This window comes from Bison bison, unplaced genomic scaffold (genome assembly GCF_000754665.1).
Source record: "Bison bison bison isolate TAMUID 2011002044 unplaced genomic scaffold, Bison_UMD1.0 scf7180017864203, whole genome shotgun sequence".
Classification (NCBI taxonomy): domain Eukaryota; kingdom Metazoa; phylum Chordata; class Mammalia; order Artiodactyla; family Bovidae; genus Bison; species Bison bison.
This window is the reverse complement of record NW_011494775.1, coordinates 4126311-4136122: the sequence shown is the minus strand read 5'-3', so window position 1 is coordinate 4136122 and position 9812 is coordinate 4126311. Positions and strand designations below refer to the sequence as shown.

General features: G+C 35.3%; 1 protein-coding gene across 1 annotated transcript in view; it reads left to right on the top strand.

The window, feature by feature from the left end:
* Nucleotides 1–9512, top strand: part of LOC104991849 (chromosome unknown open reading frame, human C5orf24) — a 10277-nt gene extending 765 nt beyond the window's left edge. The window contains exon 2 of the mRNA XM_010844496.1: nucleotides 4977–9512. Within this exon, the coding sequence (XP_010842798.1) occupies nucleotides 4980–5546 (567 nt within the window). The 5' untranslated portion in view covers nucleotides 4977–4979 and the 3' untranslated portion in view covers nucleotides 5547–9512. The remainder of the gene's footprint in view (nucleotides 1–4976) is intronic.
* The last annotated feature ends 300 nt before the right edge of the window (nucleotides 9513–9812 follow it).

Here is a 9812-nt window from a genome sequence, read left to right as displayed (position 1 = left end):
AATTAATGCTTGCCGACTTCGAGATGGACATCTAGATGGAGTAGCCTGTGACTTGTGCAGCTTGCAGAACTCCGGGTGCACGACGGCGGGCTATCAATTTTGATTATCGGAGGCTACACAGCCCTTTCTCTAGTGTGGGCGTATATCTCCTGCAAAGTTGTTATTGCTGATACACTAATAAATACGCTTTCGGGCACAACAGGTAATATATTTCTACACGTCTCTTGTCAAATAAGGATTCTGGCACCGGGGAAACTGCGCAGTGGGGCACAATTAAGGAGGAGAAAGAAGACAAAGAAGGCCGTTATTTATGTTCTATTCTAGTATCAAAACTTTCCGTGGTGGGGCAGAGTGCATGGCTACTGGCATTTGTTTTAGCCTTTGCTGAATAGATTTTCTGAGTGAAGTCGCTCACAAATGTACTTTTATTTAGAATTATGAAATCGCGTATGATTCTGTATGGTTGTTACAAGCCAAATGGCATGAAATAAACCTCTCAGAATTATGTGTTTGCTCTTGAGAAGAGAGCGGAACTTGGATTTCTTGAAAGGACGAGTTTCTCCATGTTTAAAAATGAATACGCTCTGAAGTTACTAAAAATAGTTGTAGTTCTTTATGTTGGCAATAATGACTGCTACATTCAGGAGAAGGAAAATGAATTGTTTGTAAAGAATAGCTCACGAAAAGACTTCGGAGGTTAAATGCACAGTAAAACAACTTCAGGGATGGCAAGTTTTAGCATATGCTTTAGGAATTCAGATTTAGGTGGTCCCGTGGCTAAGATTCCATGCTCTCAACTCCACGTGCCCGGTTCGATCCCTGGGCAGGGAATTAGTTCGCGAATGCCACAACTAAGACCTGGAACAGCCAAACAAATATTTGAAAAAAGAGAATTCTTATTTAGTCATTGTTAAAATATATAGAAGCTCTTAGTTGATTCCCTTATAGTCAGTGAACTATTTTAAAAAATTATTTGCTAGTCTTCACAGTCTGGTTCTGTCTTCTTGGATTTCATTCAGTTCAAACTTTCTAGAAATGTAGTAGTTATTCTAACTCTCTTAAGAAATGAGGCCTGCATTGCTTTCAGTGAACTCTCTACTGTAGTATCCGAAGAGTCAAGAAAGAACAGTTATCTGGTGAGCCCTGAGCTGGGACCAGGGAGGCATTGTTAAGTGTACAATTAAAGCTTGAATGTGTACATACTATGTACAAACATATCGATTCAACATGCACCTACCACTGTGTATGTTCATGTGTATGACGATTGTGCACAGAAGGATCTAATGATGCTGACTCCCATCTTAAAAAGTTGACTCCTGAAAGTAGAGAAGGATTGGTTTTAACTCTATTTCTTTTTTTTAGGTAACTGTTTACATGGGTAACAGTCATAGTAAATTTATTTTCCAGCTTGTTAATTATTGAGTAAGGAGAGAATTGTACTGATTTTTTGGTGTTAGGGAAGGAAAATATAGAGCCCTTCTAAACTAGTCTTTAGAAATCTTCTTTTAAGTAAGTATCTTGTTGTCTTTCCTGGGATAAACAACTTTACTTCTGTCTGTTTTGTGACCTGGTTCTTAGAATACTGTTTTGCATGGAGTTGGCCCTCTATTAAAAATGAGCTGTATCAGAAGTAAATTAACGTAATACACACCGGGACTTCCCTGGTGGTCCAGTGGCTGGAACTCAGTGCTCCCAAAGCAGAGGACCTAACTTCATCTCTGGTTGGGGGACTAGATCCCACATGCCGCAGCAACTAAGACTTTACATGCCACAATTACGACCAGGAGCAGCCAGATAAATAAATTAAATATTAAAAAAGCATAATACAAACCAAATGCATACATTCCTGAGAAGATTAACGGAGTTGAAGATGGGTGAATTTTTTTTTTGTCTGTCTACTGTTTAAATGTTGTGTTTTTCTTCAATGTTGGTTGAACAGTGTTGGTGTCTGAATAAAGGATATATGGCAGAATCTTGCTTCTGAAAACCTAAACATAATGTACGCTGAGACTATATATCCTGATAGTGATAATAGTGATGAATGTTCTAATATGTTAAGAGGAAATGAAGCTAAGGGAAGTAGGTCCAGAGGGAAGGTTTTGGTTAGTGATAGGAACTTAAAAGGCATGAACTATAAAACATTGTAACAGATTGTAGGAAAAAAACCGTTTTCTCCTTTTACTGGCAGTACTTTCTGTGGAAGAGGACTGGTACTTTTCTGGCTGTTTACACTAGAGCTTTTCAGCAGGGTGATTTCTGAATAATAAAATTGAAAAAGAAGTCGCTTTGGGAATTCCCTGGCGGTCCAGTGGTTAAGACTCTGTGCTTTCACTGTGTGGCCCAAGCCACAAGGCGTGACCAGGAAAAAAGAGAAAGGGATCACTTTTTCTCTTACAGTCTGCTCAGAGGTCTAGTGTGTTTCTCTTTGTATTTGCATGTGGTCTCTAGTCCAGTTTTATTGGCAATAAAGTAGTAGTTTGATTCCTATCTAAGTCCTGTGTATATTTCTCAATTAGTTTATAATTTGTAGGGAAGAGGAATGTGGTTGGTCTCTTCACAAATTCCAACGATGGCTTTTCTTCAGTTTGGAAAACAAATCTATTTGATTTAGATGTTGTAGATGTTATCAATAGAAAGGTTTTGTGGATATTTGAAGAGGTAGTAGCTTAAGAGTTGAATAAAAATTTTGACAGGAGTATTTATTTATTTTTGGCTGCGTTGGATCTTTGTTGCTTTTTCTAGTTATGGCCAGAGAGGGGGCTACTCTCTAGCTGCAGTGCCCAGACTTCTTATTGAGCACAGGCTCTAGGGTGTGGGCTCAGTACCTGTGATGCCCATGGCATTGGAATCTTCCTGGGCCAGTGATCAAACCCTTGTCTCCTGCATTGGCAGGCAGATTCTTTATCACTGGACCACTAGAAAAGTCCTCAGCAGAAGTATTTTGAAGTGACTTTTGTGTTTTCATTTTAGTATAGCTGAGTGATTCTCATGATGGGTGGTAGATTTTGTCCCCTGCACCCCCTCCCCGGAGAATATTTGGCAATGTCTGGAGAATATTTTGGTTGTTACAAATTGAAAGGGAAAAGAGGAGGGTATAGAAACTGACATCCAGGGAGTGCAGTGGGTAGAGGGCAGGGATGCTGCTAAGCATCTTAAAATGCACAGGACATACCCCCACCTTCACCCTAGCTGAAGAATTATCTGACTCAAATAATAACTGTGCCTATGAAGAAACCCTGTTGATTCGAAAGTCACATTATCTGAATTTGTATTTGGCTTTACTGTTTCCTAATGTGTGACCCTGGCAAGTTGCTTGAAGTTAAAATAGAGCTAATAGTATGTTCCTCATAAAGCTGAGTTGTAGTGATGATAGAGTTGAGATGTAGTGCCAAACTTATTACCTGGCACATAGAAGATCTCAAAAACTGGTAATTTTCAATTAATAGTATTACATTTGGAACATATCTTGATGAAGTCTTATTTCTTATCTGAAATTAGAATTTGAGCAAATGAAATGATAATTAATAACCTCATTGTCATTATATGCTTGGGGAATGAGTGAGGAATTACTCCTTTTAATATTTGTGTTTAGTTCCAGTCTTGTTTTATGTTCTCAGATCTATAAGGCTCTGCCATAAACAAGTAGCTTCTCATTGTAAATGTTTTTCCTTCGTAGTTAAGATTTTTAAGCTAGCTGGAAAATGGCTCTATATCTGTTGATTTTTAGCAAATATTTAGTAATGTAACTGAATTCAGTTCTTTGACTTGATTCCCATTTCCTTTTAGGTTTATGATTGAAATAAATTTGCAGTGGTTTTGGCTCACATTAATTATATGTTTTTAGCCTCTTGGAGTAACTATTTTCATTACTGGGGTTTTGGTGCAATTTTATTACATTTATGAAAGGTACAGGCAAATATCTAACAACTTGTGGCTGAACCTTTATAGACATTTGTGACTCTTTCTAAATATGAATTAAAACCCATGTCTTTTTTTTTTTTAACCTCATTGAAATATAATATTGTAGTCTGTATAGATTCTCTTTTTCTGTGTTTCTAAATGATGTGGCTATTTAAAGCTGACTTGTCATTGTGGTGGTCATATTACAGCCTTTAAATAAAAAACAATTCACAGGGATGTTTCACAGACAAAATAGAGTCGTTGGGCTGTTAGTTACAGAGCTCTTATAAGGGGAAAAGATTCATGTCATATTTATGGCCAGGGACAAAGCAGTGTTGAATATTCAGCATTTCGTCTTGATAACCACACTTTAAAAAGTATTTTATTATGATTGTTACACATATTTTTTAGTATAAGCTTCAGTTGTTTCAGTTGTTGGTGCTGCCTCCTGTTTGGATAGAACAGTTTGAAGGGAGTCAGTGCCTACGGCCAACAGATTGTGTTCTTTGGCACATTCTGTCTTTATACAGTGTAACATATACTCAGGATTTTGTATAAATAATAAATTATGATAATGCTGAAGAAGCATCCACCTTTGAAAACTGGCTGGATCTAAAGTATACATGTGGGAAATATAATGAAAGGCCAAAGGAAGACATTCTAAGAATGTTAAAGAAACTAAAGGAAAAAAAGTATCATATTAATAACAGTTCTTATCTTTATTATCTTTTTTCAGACTTAATCTAGAAAAGAAAAACCTACATATAACAGATTTTGCATACACACTTTTCTAATTCCTATGCAGAAAACATTATGACTACTAAATCAGTACTGGTGTTAGTTATCTTGCATGGCATTTATGCCTACCAGTGATTAAATTGAGAAAAAAGAAGTATCTTTGAATCTGCTGATGTGTGTGTGTTTGTTTTATAAGTGGTCTGGAGTTCTGCCTGTCAGCTAATTTTAGAGAGCCTGCATAGTTGTTGGGAGACTGACTGTTTTCCCACTAAATGCTGTCATTCAGATATGTATTTTTATATGTGTATTTACGCATATTTGTCCTTTATTTTTGGTAGAAAATGATGCATCCTGTTGCCAGCAGTAATCCAGCTTTTTGTGGGCCTGGCAAACCTTCCTGCCTCAATGAAGATGCCATGAGAGCTGCTGATCAGTTTGACATATATTCCTCCCAGCAAAACAAATACAGCCACACAGTCAGCCACAAACCAATGGTTTGTCAGAGGCAAGACCCATTAAATGAAACACACTTGCAGACTGCAGGTGGCAGAAGCATAGAGATAAAAGATGAACTAAAGAAAAAGAAAAATCTCAACCGATCTGGTAAGCGTGGCCGGCCTTCAGGAACCACCAAATCAGCAGGATACCGGACCAGCACAGGCAGACCCCTGGGAACCACCAAAGCGGCTGGATTTAAAACAAGTCCAGGCAGGCCTTTGGGTACAACTAAAGCTGCAGGATACAAAGTCAGCCCAGGGAGACCTCCAGGTAGCATTAAAGCTCTTTCCCGTCTTGCTGATCTTGGCTATGGCTGTGGGACTGCTGCTTTTCCTTACCCTATGATACATGGTAGAGCTGTTCATGGGGTGGAGGAAACCAGCAGCGAAATCAAGCCACCCAATGAGTGAATGAGGCAGGAAAGGAGGGCCAGGTTTAGAAGGAAGATTGTGGATAATCCCAAAGCTTCTTGGTTTTATTTCGACATACATGATATGGCCTGGGCTTTCCAAATTTGTTTTCCCATTTGATTTTTTTTTTTTTCCTGCTTTTGCTCAGAAACTGTCATATGCTGACGGATGCACTCAAGGCATAAGCAGTGGCTTTGTATTTGTACATAGGTTCAAGTGTAACACCTATCTAAATCGTTTTTGCTTTTCCTTTAGAGTTAATGGTTGTATCTCATTTTATTACTATTTTTTTGTCATTCTAAATGCTTTATGTGCTACATAATTGAAACCATTATACCTATTAGTTTGTGAAGTTAGCTTACAATATAATAAAGATAATATCTAAGGTATTTTTAACTGATGGAACAAAGCAAACTAATGATTCAGGATTACTTGAGGTAGTGGCTGGAGGGTATTTTTTGGTAACATTTATGTTCATGAGACAGGACACAGATATATGCTTTGGCATTTACATAGACTTCATATGTTAAAAATCTTATTTTTAATGTTCTAGGTTTAAACAGTTTCTTATTTATTGATCTACATGGCATTAATTGATTTAACCATTATTCCTTTAAAAGTTCTTTAGCATTTGCCTTTCAGCCATGTTTAGGTTGTGTATTTTTTAATTGCCTAAGAGCATGTATACCAAACACTACAAACAATTCATATTTACAAAAAAATTAAACTTTTTAATAAAAACTGCACATTACATTTTTGGTGAAATATAATGCATTCTGAGAATAGCATATTTAATATAATAGAAAAAGAAATATTCTTAAGGTCTGCATGTTGCTATAGTTAATACATTTTGCCTTTTATATACTTAGTTATAAAGCATTATGCTTAAAACACTGTTTAATAATGTTCATTTATTAAAAAATATTTTTTAATTGTTTCTGATAAATTGTCCCATTGCATTAGCACTTACTGTGGTTTCAGGTCTATATCTACCAAAGGACAAAGATTGAATGGTAGACTGTAAAACAAGGTACAAACAAGATGCAGTTTTCTGACTGTCAGAACCCAAATATTAAGAAATAGGAATCCGTCTATGCATGAAACATGTAAGAAATATGTTGATTAGTTTAATTAAAAATCTCATCGTAGCTCTAATGAGACCACTTCATCCAAAATAAATTTTTTCCAACAGATTTTGCTTTAGAAGCAAGATAGGAAAGAAAAAAAACATTGGGCAAACATGTATAGAAGGGACAGAGGGATATCTCTAGTCCCTCTTTTTGAAAGCAGTCTTCGTTAATATACATTTTTATTTATTCTGAGTTTGATCTAAATAAAATAGATTATTATAAACTTTGGATTTGAAAAAGAAAATTCCACTGAATTTTAAAGTTACTGTGTATGTATTTGTGAGCTTAAATGCCTTTGAAATTATAATGTAGGTTTGCAGGACCCCCAGATTTTTAATCTTTGAAAATTAAAATTTTCAAAGGGTGCATATTATGTTGCTTGGGTTTGCTCTCAGTTAATGCAAACTCTGGTTGCAAATGGATGTCATGTTTCATAACTTTTTTATCAGGAAAAAAGCAGCAAGCCTTCAGGTGTTCCAGTGATGCCTGACACAAAGAGCTGGACTTTATGCTGCTCTTTACAGTAAGAGGTTGCATTTTATGTGGGGACTGTGTGCGCACTGGCTTCTAAGACAGTGACCTCAACAATTTTAGCTTTGCACAAACCATAGAGAGCAATGTTGGATGACTGCATAATTAGTTGTAACATTCTGGCAGCTAAATTGCTATAACAGTTTCTTCTTGCAGAAGCTTAAAATACAAAACTTTTAATATAAATCTACTTAGAACAGTATAATTTCTGACACACACAGATGCTTACATCTCCATTCATGTGTTCATCCATCCACTTTTTTTTTTTTATCCATCCACTTTTATCATGTATTTGTCATTCAGTTGTTTCTGAAGATGATGTTTAGCAGTTGGCTGCTTAGAAGTCCTCGTTTGAATTCCTGAAAGCAGTTGTTTAATTTCATGTTCTCCCACAGAATTATATATATCATAGTCAAGGGTTTGGTTGTGATTGTGTTTCATAGTGTGCCCATTTGATGTTTCCCTTTCAGTTTTGTTTTCTTTTCTGATTTTGTTAAACGTGCCCTTTCTCGCTGCATTTTCCTATACTTGTTCCCCTCCCGTTTCTCCATCCTCCAGCACATCTACTCAGTGGTGCTGTGCTGTGTGTCAGAAGATAAAGCAGATGTATTATTGTATGATGAATCTTATATACAAGTTAATGAAATGGAGAGATCAACTAAAGGAAGTTATGTCCATAACAGTGTTTTATTAATATCAGGAGCTATGTTCCAGGAAAAAAAGTGATTGGATAACCCCATTTAGAAAGCTGAATTTTCTGTTTTATGAGAAGTTACCTGGAGTATTAGATCTGTATGCTGAGGAGCATCTTCTTATTCTATTTCCTTTTCTCCTTGTGAACAGTTTATTGGTGCCATGTTGAAGAGAAAGACATCTAAGTGATAACATGAATAAAGTCTTAACATAGAAAATATTTTTACTTCTCTACAAAGACTATGTTGTGAATCTTTTGACACTGTCTCTTGTCATGATAAACACTGAAATAGCATGTTAAACAATTCCTTATACTTTAATATAATCATTTGGGGAAAACTGGCTTTTCCCCCCCACTGTATACTTGTTCCTTGAAAGGTAAATTGCTAATTTTATATTGTGTAATTCTGTTCTTCACAAAATAGGTTTCACTATTCTATATTTAAACTGTTGGTCAGAAAATGATCTGCTATTCAAGTAAGTTTGCTTTACTTTTTTCTTTAAAAAATATTTTAACATGCCTTATTTATTCTTATATCAACAATAGGAGCTAATACAGATGAAATTTTCAGTTTTTGACAGATATAACTTTGCATAACTAATCTTTAGTGTGGGATGATTTTGATACTATCTTTGGAGTTTTGCACTGGATATTAAAAAAAATTAGCACATTGTATTGGAAAAAAATAGGTATCTGGTTAATTTTAAATATTTGGAGATGTTTTAAAAATCAGTGTTTCAGTTATACTAAAAACTTCTTTATATTTTTTATTTACTTTTAAAAGAAGCATCTGTTAAGGTAGTAAAGGTAATATTAATTCCAAACTGATGTTTGTGTGAATTTACATGTATTTTTTTCATGAAATAAGTAACTTTTTTTTAAATTAAGGAGCAAAAGGAATCATCTGGGTCCATTTATTAGGTTAAAGGTGACTCATACAATGTAGGAAAAGCCAATATATGAGCTAAATGAAAAAAAAAAACAACCAACTTTTATATTCTAAGAAGCTTTAAAAGAACAATTCAGGGGATGTTGATAATAACTGCTACTCTGTCAGTCATGGTCTATATATGCAGTAGAATTTTATGATCCCTATATAGTAAAACATAAGAATTCACAACAGTTGTTTGAAACATTTTTTCCCTTTGACATAATATGTTTTGATGCTATTATGGTTTTCTCTTTATTATATCTTAACTATATGCTGTTAAACTCTAGGATGTATCTAAATCTTTCCTTTGCTTTTTCCCCTTACTCCCCCCAAGTAGATAAATCTGTTCTCTCACATATAATGTATTTAATTTTGGAAAATTTAATGCTACAGTAAATCAAGTATGTGATTTATAGTAATCAGACCACTTTGATTCTTTTAGTTTCACAGTTTCATTTTTCCACAGATAATTATGGAGAAAATAATTACCAATTAACTGATATAAGCACGCTGTCCTCTGCTGTAAAAAGTCTGAATAGATACTGTGTATGTTTTTATGTCCATGAACTTGAGCTACTCGTGTGCAATTATGTGTATGGGAATGGAGTAGTGTTCATGATTTGTATCTACATCATCATATGGATGTATATTTATTAATAAAGTCATTACTTCAAAACCAACTGTGTTTACTACTCTATTTCTTAGCAGAGTATTTTCCAAGTAGGGTAATTATAAATGGTAAAACTGGGGACTTCCCAGGCAGTCCAGAGGTTAAGACTCTGTGCTTCCACTGTGAGCAGGAGTGGGTTAGTTTAAGTGGGTGTGGGTTCGATCCCTGGTTAAGGAACTAAGATCTCACATGCTGTGCAGCGCAGCTGAAAAAGTAAAAATAAAAAATAAGTAAATGCTAAAACCTCTTTTATGATTGGTAATTTTGTATTTTCGTTGGGTTGTGATTCCTAAAATCTGCCTTTCTGTAT